Source organism: Parambassis ranga, chromosome 12, assembly GCF_900634625.1.
Source record: "Parambassis ranga chromosome 12, fParRan2.1, whole genome shotgun sequence".
Taxonomy (NCBI): domain Eukaryota; kingdom Metazoa; phylum Chordata; class Actinopteri; family Ambassidae; genus Parambassis; species Parambassis ranga.
Window position 1 is genome coordinate 13118059 of NC_041032.1, and position 19456 is coordinate 13137514.

Consider the following 19456-nt stretch of genomic DNA (forward strand, 5'->3'; position numbering starts at 1 on the left):
GACCAGCGTCTCTTTCAGCAGCTAATCGGGGATAAGAATGTCCTGATTAGGAAAGCATTTCCTGGTCAAGCCAAACAGAGGCCTTTGTTTCTGGAGTACCACTGAGAATAAAGGAGAATTACACAAGGAAGTAGGGGAATTGTAATGAAAGCTTATTTTCATGCATTCAAGTAGTTCTTTGTCAGTGTAGATCTTTAAAAAAAAATCAGATTCAAAACATACTTTAAAGTCTTTTATTTCAACCCGGTTCATGACTACATAATGATCTTTAGGTTGAGATGATGAAGAGGATGTCACACTGAGCTTTGAGTTAATGGTGAGTGGGATGAGGCAGAATCTGACATTTGAAACTTCATGCTTTCCCTAAAAAGGAGACAAAACTAGAAGTGGCACAACCACTTTAAAAAAAAATATGTAGGTTGATCCAAAGCACAGTTTTTTTTATCTGGTGATTAAAATACAGAAATAAGCTACAATATGAAAATATAACTTGTGTATAATGGAAAAAATGTTGCTCCCTGTTTTGACCATTTGTGTTTGCATGTTTTCTTCTTTCTTGTCCCATTGCATTGTATTTGTTAAAGTAAATATTCAGCATGATAATCTGCAGTCTGAGAAACAACAGAAAAGAACATATCTGTGGAGAGGGATTGAAACATGATAATCCACACACGCAGTTCACATACAGTACAAAGATTGTGGTCATATATGCACAGACACTATGCACACACACACACTCACTCTATCACACACTTCCACACACATTCTTTAGAGATCATAATTTTGTCTTAGAGTGAGTCAACGCCATGCTGAGTGCTGAACTCCTGGAAATCCTCTGGGATGGTGTCTGTGGAAGTGACAAGGGAGGAAGGTATTATAAGAAGCTCAGAATCTGAAACTCAGCGAGGTCAAACTAATTCTCTTCACAGCTGTGGTCTTTATGCAACGAGATAAAATATAGAATACTTTCCCAGACACAAGTCACAGAGGTTGAGGAGGGAAGGGAGGAAGGGAGATGTGTTGGGACTACTGAGCTAAGGCTGTCCACTTGGACAGTTTGAATGCATGGACATTTTCACACTGCTATCAAATTAATATTTCGACTATTTTGCCATATGGGCAAAATATGGGGGCAGCAGTGGCTCAATGGTAGAGCAGGGTTGTCCATTAACCGGAAGGTTGGCGGTTCAATCCCAGCTCCTCCCTAGTCACCAGATATCATTAGTTTATGTAAATGCAGCATAAAAATCACAGGGCTCTCTTACCATTGCAGCGATACTTCAGATTAGACCAGATGATATTTTCTTGAGAGAAACAGAACACGCCCAGCCGTCCACCTCTCATGGTCGTATCAATGATCACACCAGAGTCTGCAACCAGCTCAGTTCCCTCATAAAACCGTGCCCTAAACAAAAAAATCAGGGGGACTTTTACTTTTGTTACCTCTGATTTTGTTGACTGAGAAGAAAGAAGCTGGAGCTCTAAATTAGTATAATCTGTGACAAGTGTTGATCATACCTGATGTATCCAACCTGTGGGCGGTGCTGCAGATACCAGCGATAGGACACTTTGTCTTTCCAGCCTACATTTCTCGGGTCCTTCCATAGCAGACGGACCTGGTCATTGGTGTCTCCTGTGTGCCACAGTGAGTTTCTCAAGTGCTCCCCAGGGCCTGATCTAGACTTCACAGCCTGACAAAAGCAGAGAAGTGAGGAAGGATTTTTAAGAGCAGAGAGGGAAAAAACAGAAAGGCAGAAAATGTAGAAAACATGTTGAGCGATAAAAATAGGATGAATCTCCTGCTAGGGGGATGCATGACTTGTGTTTTCACCTTTAGCTGGATACCCGGCTCTGCTACAGCTCTGAAGGGTGTTGCCTGCCAGTAGGTCTGTTCAGTCTGCTTCCACATCACCACGTAGAAAGAGGATGAGTCCTGGTAGCCAAAGATGAAGCCAGCGTAGTCGTCGTCAGTAACTGTATTCACGTGAAATGTCCCCTCAAAGTCCACTCCACTGAAAGCAGTGTAACCTGATATCAGAGGGTGCCATTAGTATGTTAGAAATGTTTTCTAGAGATTTTTAGAGAACACAAACAGTGGAAACTTCAACTAGGGAATCTTACCAACAGCAAGTCCTGGGTCACTGTTCATGGTCTGAACAATTTCCATTCCCTATTTGGATCAAGAGAGAGTTATATAGTCAATTGATCACAATTTATGTATTTTATTTCGGCAAGCTTGCTAGCAAAGACATTGGAGGGTTGGACATGACCACCTAGTTATCTCACCTGGTTCAGAACAACCCAGTTAGGGTCAATCTGTGCATCACCTTCAGGGTCCAGCACCACTGTCTGATAGGCCCTGAAGTCAGTCAAGGTGACCTCGGCGTTCTCAGGACAGTTGTCGATCCTGTCAATCACTTTGTCCTGGTCAAAGTCAGACTCACACACGTCCCCAACACCATCATCTGAGGCACAACAGAGGGGGTTCAGCTGAGGTATTGTTTCTTGATGATACAATGATCAGCCAGCTTTATTCCTCTTAAAACCAGAGCTTTTTTCAGCCTAGTGTAATCAGACTGGCTTCACTGAAAATATCAAAAAAGGCTTCCCAAAGGAAATAGTGTCCTTGTTGAAGAGCTGCAGCACTGCAAAGCCTGAATATAAAACACCCAGAACATTGTATGCTGCCAAAGGCCAAAAAAGGCACATTCATCAGGAGCTATTCACTTCAAACGTTGATGGGCGTCTATTGAATCTTTCTTTAAATCTGTCTGAAGGTACAGATCATTAAATGAGAGGAAAGAAGTGACTGAGTCTTTATAGACTATTATGAGTGAATGTACTTTACAGCCTTCACTGACAGTGCAAGACAGGTCGGATTTGGTGGTTCTTGGCATAAAAGCTTCGTTACTGCTATACTGATGACTTAATCGGGAAAGCATAGCCTCCTTATATATATTTTATATATTGGACGCTACTGAACATACAACCATAATAAACACATTTAGGACACTGAAGTTCTCTGTCTGCTCTGCATGACTAAACTTTGAGTGTTAACAAAAATGGCTTTTCCCATACTCAGGTCATATAGACATTCAACCCCCATTTGCTTAAGAGGCCATTTCAAAATAAGAGAATGTCACAGTGAGTCACAAAATTGAAGTTCAGACACAAAAAAATGTGCTGCTTGATCTGTGTGGGTGTGAAATTGAGGCACAAAAGAATCACGTAAATGTCATAGTCGGTATGAGTTCAGAGACATTATGGACATTTAGATAAAATTATGAACATTTATCTTTGAGCACTGCAGTGCAAGACATTAACAGTAATATCTGAACATTCCTGTAAATTGCATTTGCTGTCAGGAGTGTGTCCTGAGACTCACTGTTGTCGTCAATCTGGTCTGGGTTTGGAACCAGCCGGCAGTTGTCTGGTCCTGGTGGAAGTACGTCTGGGATCCCATCGTTGTCATCGTCATCGTCACACTCGTCACCCAGACCGTCCTTGTCAGTGTCCAGCTGGGAGCTGTTGATCACTAGTGGGCAATTATCCTTGGTATCCTGGTGACCATCGCCATCACTATGTGGGGACAGTGACATTATTCAAATGAAGATGTTGAACCAGAACTGCAGGTTCATAAGGTGGAGACAGTGGCAGTGTTAAATTACCTGTCTTGGTTTGTATCGCAGGAGTCTCCAACCAGGTCGTTATCAACATCAGACTGAAAAGAGAGCAGATTAATGCATCAATGTGAAAATAGACCATTACAACCTAAAGATCTTACCTAATTAAAAGACACAGTTGTGTGACTGTGCTGATGCAAATGAAATTATATGCTCTTTACTTTGCAATTTTCTGTTAATTCTTAAGAATTAAATAAAATGTTGATGACGTATTCTGCTCTTAGGGCATATGCTAATGTTTACATCCGGTGAGCCATTTTCTTAATTTGTTTTGCCCCTGCGTCACCACTGGAGTTGGCCATTCAGAGCTGACTGGATGTTTTGGGAATGGCGTGGTGGTCTCTCTGGCAACAGAGAGGAAACAAATAGCACAGGACCATTGTGTAGAATTTTGCTGTCCAGCTTTCAACCAACGAAACAGCCCTCCAATTCCACACAGCCACCACTTATCTACAGTCAGAGTTTGGTTTGTTTATTTTAATGGTCTACTTCATATACTCTCTTTCAGCTGTCCTATTCCCCCAAACCTTTCACACATATCCTTGAAGCACAGTACGTAAAAAGACCTGGTTTGGGTTTGGGATGTCAGGGCAGCTGTCACAGGCGTCTCCCACTCCGTCTCCATCTCGGTCCAGCTGATCTCTGTTCTGGACTCGTTGACAGTTGTCAAGGAAGTTCTTCAGACCTGAAAAGCAATCAGGCAGTGGATTTTTACTGATACTATTTCCCCAATTTAATTCTAGCTATGTATTGTGGTTAAACAAACATTTTTGGGTTAGAAGAAAGATTTATATTTAATCAAAGAACTGCACAAAACATGTGCTACCCGTATACTGTTGTTGGATTGACTGCCTGTTTTTTTAAGTTCCACCACTTGGATGCACTGTTGCATTTGCTATGTCCGCGAGAGCAGTTCATGCTCAGACTGTGTTTTTATTCATCACAGGGAGGCAGCAGCTTCACAGATGCATAAAGGTCAAGCAGTAGCAATGGAAGAAAAACTATCTTCTGTCCTGTGTTTTTTTTTTTTTTTTTAGGTGTAATCATACTGGTGAATGATCAAAGCTCGTGTTTGCAAAGCTCTGGCGTCTGCAATGGGCTTTGACTATTTTTTGCAGTGCAGTGCTGTTTGTTATGTCTCAAATGACAATCTGCAATACAGTGATACATTTAAATGACAGTATTTAAAAAAAAAAAGTCTGTCTTCTGATTCTTCTATAATTTACTAGGAGAGCACAGTGGAAACATGAAAGAAGAGAGAGCTGAATAATAAGTCAGAGAGTGCCTTCAGTGATGCTGGTTATATAACACAAGCGTCAGTGTTAGTGATGTAATTTCTCTCCATACCATCTCCATCCATGTCGTCATCACAGGCGTCCCCTTTGCCGTCACTGTCAGTGTCCCTCTGGTCAGGGTTCTCCACCATGCGGCAGTTATCACAAGCATCACCGTGACTGTCCTTATCGCTGTTCTTCTGATCCACATTGGGCTTTAACCAACAGTTGTCCTGACAGATTGCACAGAGGTCTCTAATTAACATCTTGTATTGTATTGTATTGTCTCAGCATTTTTTGTTAGTATATCAAACAAACCTGCTCATTTAGGATACCGTCCCCATCTGCATCATCATCACAGGCGTCTCCCTGGCCATCCCTGTCTGCATCTTCTTGACCAGAGTTAGGAACATAGATACAGTTGTCCTGTGAGAGAGAGATGTCACAGCAAAACTGAATATAAGGCCCTGCTTATTACAGCAAAGTTAAATAAGCTGACCATTCGCATACCTTTCTACAGTTTGCATCTTTGCATTTGAGCTTTTCATCTGGATATCCATCAATGTCAGTGTCTTTTCCGCACAGGTATCCGTTACCAGCCCAGCCAATTCCACACTGACAAGACAAATGACACTCTGTATTCAGGATGTGTTTGGACTAATGTGTAATTTGTGTGGAAAGGTGGCACATAGGAGTGTGTGAGGGGTGTAAAATCCCACCTGACAAGTGATGGATCCATCTCTTTCTACATTACACTGGGCGTTGACGTCACAGGGGTTAGTCAGACTGTTCCCACAGCTGATCTCCGGCTTACAGCCCTTCACCTGATCTCCTGTGAAACCTGACTTACAGCTGCCGCAGTGATAGGAGCCCTGTGCAAGGAAGTGTTGGAAAGCTGCATATGAGCTGCTTTTGACAGCCACACAATGAAATAATAAGCTCGTTTTGGACAAGATGTTACAGTAGTATTACCACAGAGTTTTGACAGATTGAGTTTGCAGTACAGCCTCCATTGTCAGGTCCTTTGCATTCATCAATGTCATCACAGACCTGAGATGTGCAAAAAAACAATTTTTATCAATAATTAGTTTATGAAACTGACACAGTTTTGATTCCTAACCTTTGTTTCTATCAATGTTTTTATTAACCAGCTGAAAATTAACATTTTTAGTCTCACTGCCTTTTAAAAAAACTTTAAAGAAACAAATTACAAACATTTCTTTCTTCCCTACCCTTACTGCTTATATGTCTGTAGGTGAGAAGTAAAACTTATTTGAACCTAGCTAACCCCACAATATCTTTTAGCATAGTAATACCTTTTGAAATTAGGTTTTGTGGTCTCTTTGATGTGTAATTTGCGTGCATCCCTTTGTAATTCTTTTCTCATTTTGTCACCTCATTTGTATATGCTCTGTTACCTGCTTGTTGGTCTGAGCGAACACAATGCCCACTCCCTCCACCGGCAGGCCAGTGAAGCCTAGCGGACAAGCGTCGCAGCGGAAGCCCGGGGCAGTGTTCACGCATTTCACCCCAGGGAAGCAGGGGTTAAATTGGCACTGCAAAAAGGAGGACATAAGCTCAGCTAAAGCTGCAGAATGAATGTGGTTCTCGCAGGGCTTCTCCCTGAAAGCTTTTAGGTTTAATGACACTTTTGCTCATGCAAAAAAGAGAATGCTGAAGGGGCCAGTCCTCAGAAAAGAGGTCAGTGCAAACCCGAAAAGACAGACACATACATCCTAGTATTTCTATCCTTATGCAGCCCCTATCTTTTTATCTTTAACTAAATTCCCTGACTATATCCTGAACATGTGGCTTTTGCCTGATGTTCAATTGCCCCACTGTCTGATTGTGTCCAAACATCTGCGAGTGTGTAAGAATATTCAATATCACCCAACAGAGCATTGTCTAGAGTCTAGACCATCATTATGCACTGAAGTCTGGCTTTGTGTTTTCAAAGACCATCTAAAATAGGCCTGTCAAGTTGACCTTCTGGTTACTATATCTGTGAGCATTTTCAGATCAGTTCCTTTGTTAAATGTTACTCCTGCCACCTCTTTGCCGAGTCTAACTCGAACATCTAAAAACACTGTCTACACATATTCTGTCAGGAGAACAAAAGCCTCAGGCTCACTCAGCACTTTACCCACACTCTCTAACATGCCTATGTTTTTGCTTTTTGATGTAACTTTGCCCGCTGCTGTCTGACAGATTGATCAACATTTTGTGGGATATGGAAAATACAGTTAAGTATGTCAGAGATATTTATATTCCAAATACATGCACGGCTAATTCTGGCACCACCTTTATTCCATGGCATCAAGGTGAACGCCATGAGAGGGAGGAGGATTAATCACACACTGTTTGTTCATAATACCTTTCATCTGGATCCAAAATATGAACCCACTTCTATGTGACAAATTCCTCATCAGTCTACACCTTACCATAATTTTATCATACAGTACCCAAAGTATGACAAATAGTGGTCTAAAAGTAAATAACTTTTGTGGTATTTCTGTTTTGGGTTAGGGTTAAGATATTGGCTTTTTTTGCTGGCTGCTCAAGGTCTTATCACCTAAGGAGGACCATGAGAAGGTGGTAACAACAGAGGACCAGGTTCCTTCCTACAGCATAGTGAAGGAGTGAGTAGCTAAATTCAAACATGGCAGAGTGCCTGGAAGATGACCCACATCTTGGAAGGATGGAACCACACAGAAAACCACTGCCAAGATGTAAGCTTCTACAAGGGATCTATATGCTCCATCAAAGGAGGTCTATGAGAACGTGGTGCTCCAAGCGTTAAGGAAATGTGTAAATGTCTAAATGTAGGAGGAGATTATGCAGAAAAATGGTGTCACAAACTTGTCTCTATAACATTATACTTAAAAATGAACGAGGATGTAGGATTGTTACTCTGCAAGGTACACATTGACCTTTACCTCATCCACATCATCGCAGTTGAAACCATCCCCGGTGTATCCATCAGGACAGGGTCCGCACTCAACACCATCTGCTGTCTCTATGCACATATCGTCACGGAAACAGACACCCGGGGCACACCGTGGTTTTACCACCTCAGTCCCACCAAGACCTTTAAATAAGAGTTAAAACCTTTTTACATCCCCTATTTCTGTTAACAGTCATAAAGACATGCTTGCTTCTTGAGTGATCCTTGTTCATTGGAGATTGTCTTACCGCATGCCTGACACTCTGAGATGGTGTTTCTGAGAAAGGAGGTTTCTTTAACCTAGAAGCGGTCAAACATAAACAAGTTTATAAACTGTCATGGAGGTCAGAGTTGAGCAAGCAGGGATAGAATGTCCTCAGGGGACCTGTTACCTGCTGAATGAGGACGTCTTTCAGCTCATTTATCACCTTTGTCAACTCCAGCATTTGATTGGACAGCTGCTTTGTGTTGACCCCTAAAAGAATAGAACTGTTATTTTATTTAACTGACACAGCAGTGGGACATTCTCAGAGTCTCCCCCCTGGAGTCACTCTGACAAACACTGACTGTTGTTTTCTTGGATTGTTATCCTTGGGAACATTTGGTCATCTCATGTGAACATCCACAGACAAGAGTCTTACCCAGAGTTTGAACGGAGTCTCTTTGCTGGAAATGGCAGTCTTGAAATGAAGCCACATTCTCAAATGAGTCCCCAACCACCAGCTTTAGCTCATCTAAACTCTCCTGTTAGAATGAAACAAGTCAAAGTGCACAGCTAAGCCATCTGGAAATCTGGACAAGGACACATTCATTATTGTATGGAAATGCTGTGAGTGATGGGTCACCTGCTCTCTGGCTTGCATGGTCTTGAGCTCCACCATTGCATAGCCTGCTGGCAAACCCTGGAAGGCAGCAGGGAGATCCCTGACCGTCTCCACCAGCCTGCAGTCCAGGTGCAGCTCCACCCCACCTGGCCCCTGCTGCTGCAGACCCCTCAGGTGGAACAACAGGCGGTGTTGCTGGCCATCTGCCAACACCAGGTTGTTTAAGGTGACGGAGCTCATCCTCTTGTCGGTTCGCAGGTAGCGTAGCACAGCTTAGAGAGGACGTGGAGGAGGGGGGAACCAGAAGAAATTTACTGCAAAGTTGCGTCATTGGCTTGTTGCTAACAATTGGATGATGGGATTATGATGCTGAAGTCATGTGACTGCAGAGTAATATATAAGGTTTATCGCTGACTTTGGCGTTTTACTTGAATTGTTTGTGCGGCTAAATGCTGACCAGCTAGGTACCAGATTTTCTTTGATGTCTTCCCTACCTCTGTTGAGCTTCCCCATCACGGTGAACTCAAAGTACTTGCTGTTGTCCCTGGGGTTGTACAGGCCAAACACGGTGGTTCCGGTCTTCGGCTGCAACTTGAAGGAGGTTAGGATGAAAGCCTCGTTCACCCCTTGCTCAGCAAGACCCCCCTGCAGCAGGTCTGGCAGGCAATCAGGCGAGGTGAGCAGATCATAGACTGTTGACAGGGAGAGGAGAGAGAGTGCACAAGTAATGGATGATAAGATATGAATATTTACAACCTGCAGTCGCGCTTCAATTCCAGAGTAAACACATCCTGAGTCGACAAGATGATGATGATGATGATGATGTTGACCTAGTGTTTGTTGCTCTTGTGAGACTCTCTGTCAATCAGTCAGTGAAAACTTGGCAGGCAGTGTTGGCTCAGAGGAATCCGAAGGATTTCTAAGTATATCAAAGCTATGTAGTGTGACTGTCAGATGTTTGGTGTTTTTTATTATTTTTTGTCACGGCTACACTAAAACTGCCTTAAAAATATGTTTGATTCTTCATTTTACAGGCAGACATATGGCAGGATTTAGACTTAGTGTATCTACTGACAGGCTGTTAGTAAGAGTGAAATGCTGGCGAGAAGCAGAACACTCACACTCATGGTTTAGAGTCTCTCTTTAATAAAGTGACTTGGGAGCTAGGCAGGCCACAGGAGGATGTGCAGTGAATCTCTAGTCCACCATCTGCACACATCATGAATACACAAGTACCATAAAAGCAGTCTGCAAGACCCTCTGTCGTGAGGGAACGAAATTGCTCCCAAATGCTTGGAGAGACTGGCCGTTCAGCCAAGATTGCCCCAGATGAGATCGCTCCTACTTTCTTTTATCTCCTTCCTCTACCCCTCATGTTTCAGGCGCAACATGGAGACTTTAAATGTGTGGAGTCAGAGGGGAGTAAAAGTATGTATGCTTCTTGTCTTTAGAGTTACTGTATCACACAAAGCACTGCTGTTCATATGTCTTCTGGACAGAGTCTGGACAGAGTGCTGCATCGAGGTCAGGATCATCTCTCACAGGAGACCCTGATAAAGTGCCTCATTTCACCCACTGATTAACCTCTGATTTCAAGCTTCATAAAACTAGTTCAGCTGAAAGCCATAAAGTAATCCTCTGTCTTGTCCTTCCCTTAACACCAGCACATAAATCTGTCATGGCTTACATTACACTAAAGTGTACAAATGGTTGGCATTCTTCATTATAGTGCTTTACACATGAAGGTTTGTGTGCAGAAAGCTGTGATTTATTGTTTCGTGTTTAAATTTGCAGTGATGAAGGGATTACATCATCACGTAGTTAACATAAACAGTGAAGTCACACATTCAGCCTCACGTAACCTTGTTAATAAGAGCAGAGATGAACTACACAGTATTTTTTGATGCAAATCAGTGAAAAATATGTTCTCAGTTGCATAATATTTGTATTTTATGGACATTTGTGGGAGCCAGTAACAATATGTAAATACTGCATGCATGTTAATGTATTATTTAGACATGCAGCAGAGCTTTGTTTTTGATTTCACATACACAAAGCTATAGGGTCCTACTTATCACTCACAAATACATATTCATTATACAGTAAAAGGGGGTCGATCAATAAGCTAAAACTCTGTATATAGCCGTTTCAGGTGCCTAGTTTCTGTAGGAATAATCTCTTTCACGTGGTTTATTTTTTCATTCAATACATTATTATTCTAAAATTATTGATTAAAACCACTTTCAGTATCCACTTTGACCCTGAGCAGGGAGTCTCTGTGCCCAGAGTAGTGAGTTTCCAGTAATCTCAGCTCTGTGAAGTCATCCATAAGACATTAATATTGATCAATAACTCTGAAAGTATATAAAGCCCATTTGTTGCTCCCAAAATCTGACTCAAGCGCCTCTTTAAATCAGCATCACTTTGTTTAAACACAGCGAATTCCAGTCATGCAGAATATGAGCCATTTGTAGGGGAAATGATAGATGATGAACTCCATTAATCTGGACTTGTTTTATTCGTAACATCAGGGGCCTATTGCCAAAGATTGTTGGGATTAATGGGTGCTTGAAAGGTATGCCATCAATCACCTGGTGTGATCTGTAAGAAACGGATAAACACTGATGTTTCTACGCAACTGTGCGTGTGACCTTGATGAAATTTGTGTTGTGACTGTCAGAGAGAGGAGAGTGTGTATATGTGACTTGAAGTTCAATATCAGGCACAGATCATCTCTGAGTATTCCCATGTGTGTGACCCAGCAGTTTGAATTGAAACAAGCCAGACTGCTGAAGCTCCTGAGCTTAAGTAATCATGCACATCCTGATATGAAAAGCAAGGTGACTTTACCCCAGCGGAAACATGACTGATTCACAACTTTTTGTCTGTTTTTATTCTTTGTCAAAAACACACACACACATACACACACACTAAATAATCGACCGCCCCATGATTTCTACGACTGACAGGGATATTCAGCATTTTACCTCAGTGAGAATTACACACCATGTCTAATCCTTTGTGTTCTTTTAGTCTGCATATGATATTCTCTTTCACACAGCCTGCTTCATCCATTATGCATTGAACTCATACATAGTCTGTTAAAATACCTACTGTTGGAGCCATTAAATCTTTTTTTTTGACATAATGAAAATGAAGGATTACATCATAACCAGGGAGTCAGAAAGATATTTGCGTTTAAAAAAAGAAAACATTAAAATATGTTTATCTCTTTTTTGTCATTTCCTGGCAGCAACTACAGTTTTTGTAATCATCAAACAATGAGACCTTTTTGTGATCATTTATATGAAAAAACACTTTTAAATGACACTCACCCAAAGCCTGAGCTTCCACGTGTAAGCACAGTTTTAATAGCAGCTGCGAGGCCAGAATGAGAGCTGTCCACAAACCCATTTTGTCCTTCCAGCTGGTCCCAGACCTGTAGTTTCTCTGTAGTGACTTATCAGTATGTGACAGCTTCCTGTATGTCTGTGCCTGCTGTGAATGATGTGCCTGCCTCTGTTTTTTTTTAAATCAAAAGTGAGACATGTTAAGCCTAATAGAAGCTGCTGACTATGTGTGTGTGTCTGAATTGGTGTGTGAATGTGAAGAAAGGATCCTAGAAGTTTTGAGGGAGGAGCATCAGGGCCAGAACCTGCTTTTAAAACCTTCCTCAGACGGCCCCATGCAGAGAAGGAGTGACCTGGGGGAAACTCTTTGCATTGGCTCCCTCTGGCTGCTACCAATTCCCACAGGCTCTTTCACAAATCTACGGTAGAGTGGCTCCTAATTCAGTGTAGGAGCCTCTGAAGTCATGTTCGGAATATTTTTAGAGTCTTTGAGTTCACTTTTGAGGTGAATTTCTGGAAATGTAACCCCCTCCCAGCATTCGGACTCTGCCTGAAGACAAGGAGATTCTTTCACTTCGCTTCAAGGCATCATATGTAACACCTTTCCCGTGTGCTCTTGCTTCCTCCTTCCATCCCTGGTCAAAGTCAGGAAATGAGCGCTCATGGAGCTTGCCTCCTTAACAAGCCAAGTTAACCAGGCCGACAGAGTCTCAGACTGCTGGCTCACACGGCCTCCGGGTCGTCAGCATGTCTGGCACCAGGCGACTTGCTGCACTTGGCAGAAATGAAGAAGGTCAGGTCTTAATGATGTTTGTTTTTCCCTCTTCCCTTTCCTGTTGTATCTTCTGTTTTTAAGCCTAATTCCATGGGTGGGTGACTTCCATTGAGAAAGAAAAACAGAATCTGTATTCAGTGGCTACAAGAAGATATATTTAAAGGGATATACACAAGTAGCAAATGAGTCATAGTTTCCATACATCTACCACAGGTGTTCCATGCGGTTAGTGTATGTACAGCTGCTCCAGGTCTGTTGTGCACTAATATGGACTCCATCCAGTCAGCAGCAGGATACAGTTTTATCTTCCCTCCGATTGGTTTTTTAGAATGATCCTTTACAGGCGCTGGATCACAGAAAGCACCGCAGACCTCCATGCATGTTTGGCAGCAGCTGCAGCCAGGAGCACAACACACCACATTGGTTTGCTAGAGGACCTGGGCTGACTCACATCATGGTGCGGTTGATGAGGTCAGACAGTGAACGCTACAGCTGGCTCAGGGATAAAACCAAACCCCAAATGTGTCTGACACCATCTCTATACTATTTTTACTTGTGATAGTGATACGTTAAATGCTGAGACTTAAAACATTATATTGCGAGTTTGTAGCAGACAGTAAAAAATGCTGCAATGAATGCTGTAACCACAATACCAACAAAACGGACTGTGTTACCAATGAGCTATACACAGCCCACATAAAATGGTGGTTTTATGCAGCATAAAGACAGTAAAGGCTGTTTCTGTGCTCAGGGGGAGGTATGACAACAAGCATTTTTTTAAACCTTTAAACTGGGGAAAAAAAGAAGATAAAAACAGTCAGAAAGAAGGTTGATTAAATGTACATAATGGGAAGCATGTGGCACATTAACAGCAACCAAAAGACGTTTTTGAGAAGTAAAAACCATGAAGCATTTAGCACTGCAAATATTTTTATGCAGCTAATTCTTATTAAGCCAGCCAAAGCATGTGTTTGTGCAGCCTGTTTATTTTGTGGTGGTGAGTATCTTAAACGTCAACATTTTGTCTTAAAAAGCTGTATTTTCTAAGATAAATTAAAACTAATGGCTATCAAACCATGTGTTATAGCAGAGAATTCCACTAAAGTTAGCATGCAACCCTGTTAGCCGAGTCCTGTACCCTTGGGTAATACCACTAGATGGGTGAATATTGTGCCATAAATCTAGCTTAGGTCAAGACAAAAGCTGGAGTTACCCTTATAGCAGTCTACAAGGAAGCCGAAGTGCAATAAGAGATGCTATAGGCTAAACACAATTCCTTGTGGACTTTATCTTCGATGTCTGCTCCCAAAAACTGGACTATGCATTTGGAGTTCATGGACTGTTTTGCTGAAGCTTTGTTCTTAGTGCCACTATTTAGTTAGAAGAACCCACCTAGTTCATGTGGTACATGTTTATAGTTACTTCATCATCACTGATACAGTAGTGGATGGACTTAGTCACCAAGTATGTGTCACTCCTTCCAAGGGCTTTAGGACCATCATGAATAATATACTGCATGAAACTTGGCACAGCATGTACATATACATATACATATACACATACTTAAATACATTTTCTCATCAATGTGACATTTTCTGGCAGTTTTACTTGTGGGAAAAGTGTATTATGAAAAAAAAATATGGCAAAGAAAAAAAATAATTACATTGGCCACATAAAGGTTCCTTCCCACAAAAAGTTCTTTCATAAAGTGACTTACATCAGTCCTATCTTATTTGAGGAACGGACACAGACTTTACAGCCACAGCTGGAGGTGACCATAAGTCTACTCACTCCTGTGCTGAGAGCTATAGTGCTCATTACACTGTGGGATGCAGTGCCTTACAAGCTCTCCACTGTCTTACCTGATGAAGTTACGTAACGGCAGCCAGTCAGCAAGTCAGAGCGCTTCTGATCCAACACCTCATTAAATCTGCAGCATCTATCAAAACCTTACCTCAGTCTGGTCGAAAGGGACTCACTCCAAACCCGAAATTACAGCATTAAATTGCCTGAATGTTTGGTATTAGATAGACTGTAGCTCTGAACCCAAGGCAGAGGCTTAATAAATGGACTCATATCCTGCAGCATATTTAGTCTGCACACTCTTGAGCCAAATTGGTATGTCATGGTGGATAAAGCTGTCGAGTTTCCTGGAATCGTTGAACACAGCATGGAGGGCATGAATACAAATTATACATCAAATGTTATAGATTCAAAATTAATCAGGAAATTTATTCTGAACTAATATGGAACAGAAAATGTTTAGAAATGAGGAGCAGCTTATTAAAGAAGGAGATTTATTTAGTTCCTGCCTTTGAGCTATTTCAACTTGGTGCAAAAATATTAGTTTGACTTGCTCAGTCTTGGAAAGCTTAAAAACCGACTTTGGAGAATAACAGGAAACACATGAAATCATTTTGTATTTTGCAATTCCATCTACCTGACCAAATCTGCGGACTTCATATCGCTCTGCAAAATCGCTCAGTATGGCTTCAGTTGTGGGCATTGTAACATAAACCTGCCCTTCTTGGGAAAGCGCGGCTAATATGCCAGAAGATTGATGAGAGGTGCATAAAGGTTTTCTCAGAATAACCTCTGTGCAACCAGGGAACATATTGTTTCTAAAACAACAAAACAATGTGGTTTCAGCGTCTCACTAAATTACTCAGTATTATGTTAGGGTACTTAATGTAAGCCCCCTCAAAGCTGCCATCAGAAGCTGCTGTGGCTGATGGTTTTGCCATATGTAAACTGTGAGTTCATTCCTAGACCATCTCAGACGATACAGCTGCTCTTTCAGTCACTCACACCAGCTGGATGCATTCACACTCATTCACTCCACCTCAGCGAACGTCTAACCTACACCTACACACCTCATACTGGAGATGGAGTCTGGTGTAAATCAACGCTGTAGATACTTGACACCAACTGAGCTGCACAGCTTGTGCACATTCTTCTCTCACACAAACACCCTCGATTCAACCTTTTCCCATTTTTCAGACATTACTCTCCTTTTATTTGGCTATTTTTTTCCCCGCCATGTTAGTCTCTAAGCTGTAGGGAAGAGTACTTCCACTTTAATCCAGACTGAAACAGCTCAACAATTCTTGGATTGCGACTAAAACTAGTACAGATATTTATGTGCTCTCCAGACAGTGAAACGAAGCATGTGACATTGGCAACATGAATAAAGAAAGAAAGAAAGAAACATCTGTGTTATTAGCAATTCTGTAAATATTTTTGAGCAAGTCATCACATAATGCCTGCCCCACTTTAGATAAACAGTTGTGATTGGTATGGTAGAGTTTTGAAGGGAAAGGATTCTAGACCCACTTCACAGAGTATTTGTGCAAAGTGAATGGGTATGGCTGGCAAGGCTGAAGCTTTTCTAAGTTCAGATCTTCCTACGCATTTTTATTACTGCCCCGATGGGTCATGTTTGTACTGTGTTTTGCAATCATGTGAAACGGCTCTCCAGACTATGTCTGGAGTGCCGTTTCACAGAGCAGGTACTATTGCACGTGAAAGAAAAAAGTTGTTATGAAGGAGCATATAATGAAGATCATAGAAAGGAGGGATATCCTGGAAACTATTTATAGTGGGTGTTCACAGGAAAAGTGTGTAATGAACCAAAAATGTGAATTGAAGCTCAGCTTCAGTTGGTCATTCACAGTGTAAAGTCCCCTTTCTTTGGAAATGAGCACTTCTCCTAAAGTTGGATGTATTAGTCTGGATCCCTTTCACCTATTATAAATGCATACACATGTAAAATGTGACAAATGTATCCACTTGTACTCCACATACAATTCGTCTTGGCAAAACATACAGGTCAGTTTCTTCAGGATGTTGGAACAAAACACTATATTGAGCTGTTTGTTTACACAGTGTGAACAGCGGTGCATTGTGCTGCAATGAGTCTTATCCCAGGTGCTCTCATTAATCCTTCATACCTCTCTGGCACAGGCATGTCTAGGCTAGAAAGGTCCGCTGGGCGCCGAGAAGTAGCATGGCGTGGGAGAGCACACTAGGTCATTTGTTCAGATGCAGTGCAGCAGTTCACATCTACGTCTCCAGCATGATTGACTACCAGTGAGGAAGAAAGTGCGACGTGCATATGAGGAGGATAGGGGGAAGACAGCACATGGAAGCAATTATTACCCCTCTTCGTGGTGTGTAATCTGGCACAGCAGATACAGGATGACAAGCACATGTTTGAGTACATGACAGGAAGAAAGAAAATCCGTCTTGTACACAATGGAAATTCTTCTTCTTCCCCTTGTCTCACCTCCGTGTCTTGTCGGATATTAGGCTGATTAGTGCAATGGCTGCTGTGTTTATACAAGTGACAGAGAAAAGCACAATAATCCCTAAATGTTAGCGGCAGGGCATTTATTGTCTCCACTGGATCTCAGATTACATGTGAAGACACAGGGTGATCTCCTCCTCCTCGTCCTGTATTTCTTGAATATCAAATACATGAGAGTAGCTATTTAAGCCCACACAACGCTAACAAAGAACTTTCTTGCTCTCGTGTGGAAGCTGTATGCGATTATGTGTCTGATTTTCAAGTACGTCATTCTGTGATGTGGAACTATAACCTACTATAATAAGTGGTTCAAGGGGGGAAGTGGGCCACATGTGGTAAAATGAAGTTACTTGAGTTTGAGGCTGAAATTAGTGACCTTGTTTTACTGTTAAGGGCCAGATGCTGTGCCCATTTAACTGAATTCTTTTATTATATCCAAACACTTTGAAACTGGACTCTTTATTTCCTGTCCAGCGGTACAGGAGCAGGAAGATAATGCATTTCCCAGAGAGACAGATGACCAATCTCCAAAGTTCTGTCCAGGAAATGAACAGATTTCTTCCAGATTCTGTCTCGGCCTTAGTCTCGTCCACCTTGAAGAACAGGGTTTGGACTTTTCTTTCGTAACACCAAATTCTCAAACTCTGGCCCACGTGAATCTAGCTGGTCCACTGGAATGGAAAATCACAGATGGTGTTTAAGTGTGGTTTGCTACAGTAATTGTCCCCATTTTAAAGAGGACATTACAGGGTTGATAGGTCTTAACACAGTCCCCTGCTATGTAGAAGTCACAAAGGTTCAGAGCAATGGGGGAGGTGACTGTGTGAAAACCTGATGATTTACAGCAGCATGTCCCACCTGTGGCTGTTTGTCCAAAGCTAGGGGTTTAGGGGGTGGAACCATGGACAATCCACAGACCTAAAGAGCTGCTCATGTCAATGACAGCTCTATGCATTTTATATTCATGTCCATTGATAACACATTAAAGAGCCAACTAGCCTTATCTAAAGCACTGGTTTTAAGTTAGTCTTTTGTTGTTGTTGTTGTTTTCCTGGACCGACACTCTCAGTTAGTTCAGAAGAAACATACTTTAACAATACTGAATGGTATTGTCAGTCAGCATTAGAAGTCCTCCAACAACCGACCTTCATAGTGATGGTTGGCATGGACATAGGGGTACATTTGACTATATTTATTTTGTTTCACTCACTGTTTGATTTAGCTTTTTTTTGCTGTTTATTTCAATTATTCAGATAATTGATTTATTGTTTATCTTGCTTTTCTTTTCAAATAAGCCTACCAACTATGATGAAACATAAATTGCAACACTAACTATTATAAAAGAATTAATGTCAAAGATGATTAATGGATATTTCCTTAAGGGTCATCAAAGTGCTTCCTCTTGCTTGTCATTGTGTAACAGTGAAGCCAAAACATGCAGTCATAGTATAGTCTGCTTGTGTGCACGTGTTGTTGTCTGTGAATGGAAACCAGGTGCTTTTGTACTCTGCCAAGCCAGGCTTGTTGTTGCATCGTCAGCTTGCTGCGTCTAGGAGTAGCTTAACGAGCACAGCAGGACCTCTTACATCAAACACCCCGCTAATGGCTGATAAACTCGTTGGGCTTGGTCCGGCCGGACAACAAATACACATGTTTACGTTCAAGGCCTCATTGTGCTTCTCAGACCCTCCATTCAAAATCCTTGCCAGCTATTTTCATGAGATGTTAGAGGAAACGGCTTACTGGTTTATGAGAAAGCAATAAAATGCCTAACCCCTTAAACAGGTCAAAGCAGCAGCTTGTTTGAAAAAAAAAGGAAAATGGAGACTTATGTGAGGTAAGGAATGACAAAGGCAGATGGAAAAAGACACGCTAGTGTGATGTCATAACATTTCAGTTAAGAATAAGGAAGAGTCATCCCTAGTGGATGAAAACCAGCAGTGACATGCTGTACACACCAAAGAGGTTATCAGGACAACACAAGAGAGTCATTTGCAGTGATTTGCTTCATATGGAATGGGGATAAATCTTAAACAGATGCTGCGGTTCATTTACAGGTTGTTAACAGCACAGAGGGTAATAAAAAGCTTTCATTTTTGTTGTGTATCACTGCCTGTGACTAATCTCCCAGACCAAAAATACATATTGTACTGATACACTGGCCAAAGCTTACTTCAGCAAATCTTTGTGCTTTGTTGGCTCAAAAGGCTTCCTCTTTCCAGCATTTCTTAAAAGATACGCACATCAGACAGAGTGGGTGTTGAAGAGAGGAATCAAGAAAAAAAATCCCAGGAGGCACC

The 19456-nt window shown here is 41.8% G+C and overlaps 1 protein-coding gene across 1 annotated transcript; it reads right to left on the minus strand.

Annotated features, from left to right (window-relative positions):
- Positions 1 to 217: 217 nt before the first annotated feature.
- Positions 218 to 12340, minus strand: thbs4b (thrombospondin 4b). The gene is made up of 22 exons (XM_028417889.1): positions 12061 to 12340; positions 9220 to 9417; positions 8747 to 8997; positions 8543 to 8645; positions 8294 to 8376; positions 8150 to 8201; positions 7894 to 8045; positions 6376 to 6513; positions 5930 to 6007; positions 5677 to 5829; positions 5468 to 5572; positions 5276 to 5383; positions 5031 to 5190; positions 4250 to 4368; positions 3669 to 3721; positions 3386 to 3579; positions 2287 to 2465; positions 2122 to 2170; positions 1832 to 2028; positions 1519 to 1691; positions 1266 to 1405; positions 218 to 847 (listed from the first exon to the last, which is right to left on the minus strand). The coding sequence occupies exons 1-22, from the start codon at positions 12137 to 12139 to the stop codon at positions 789 to 791; spliced, it is 2823 nt and encodes a 940-aa protein (XP_028273690.1). The 5' UTR covers positions 12140 to 12340; the 3' UTR covers positions 218 to 788.
- Between the last annotated feature and the right edge of the window lie 7116 nt (positions 12341 to 19456).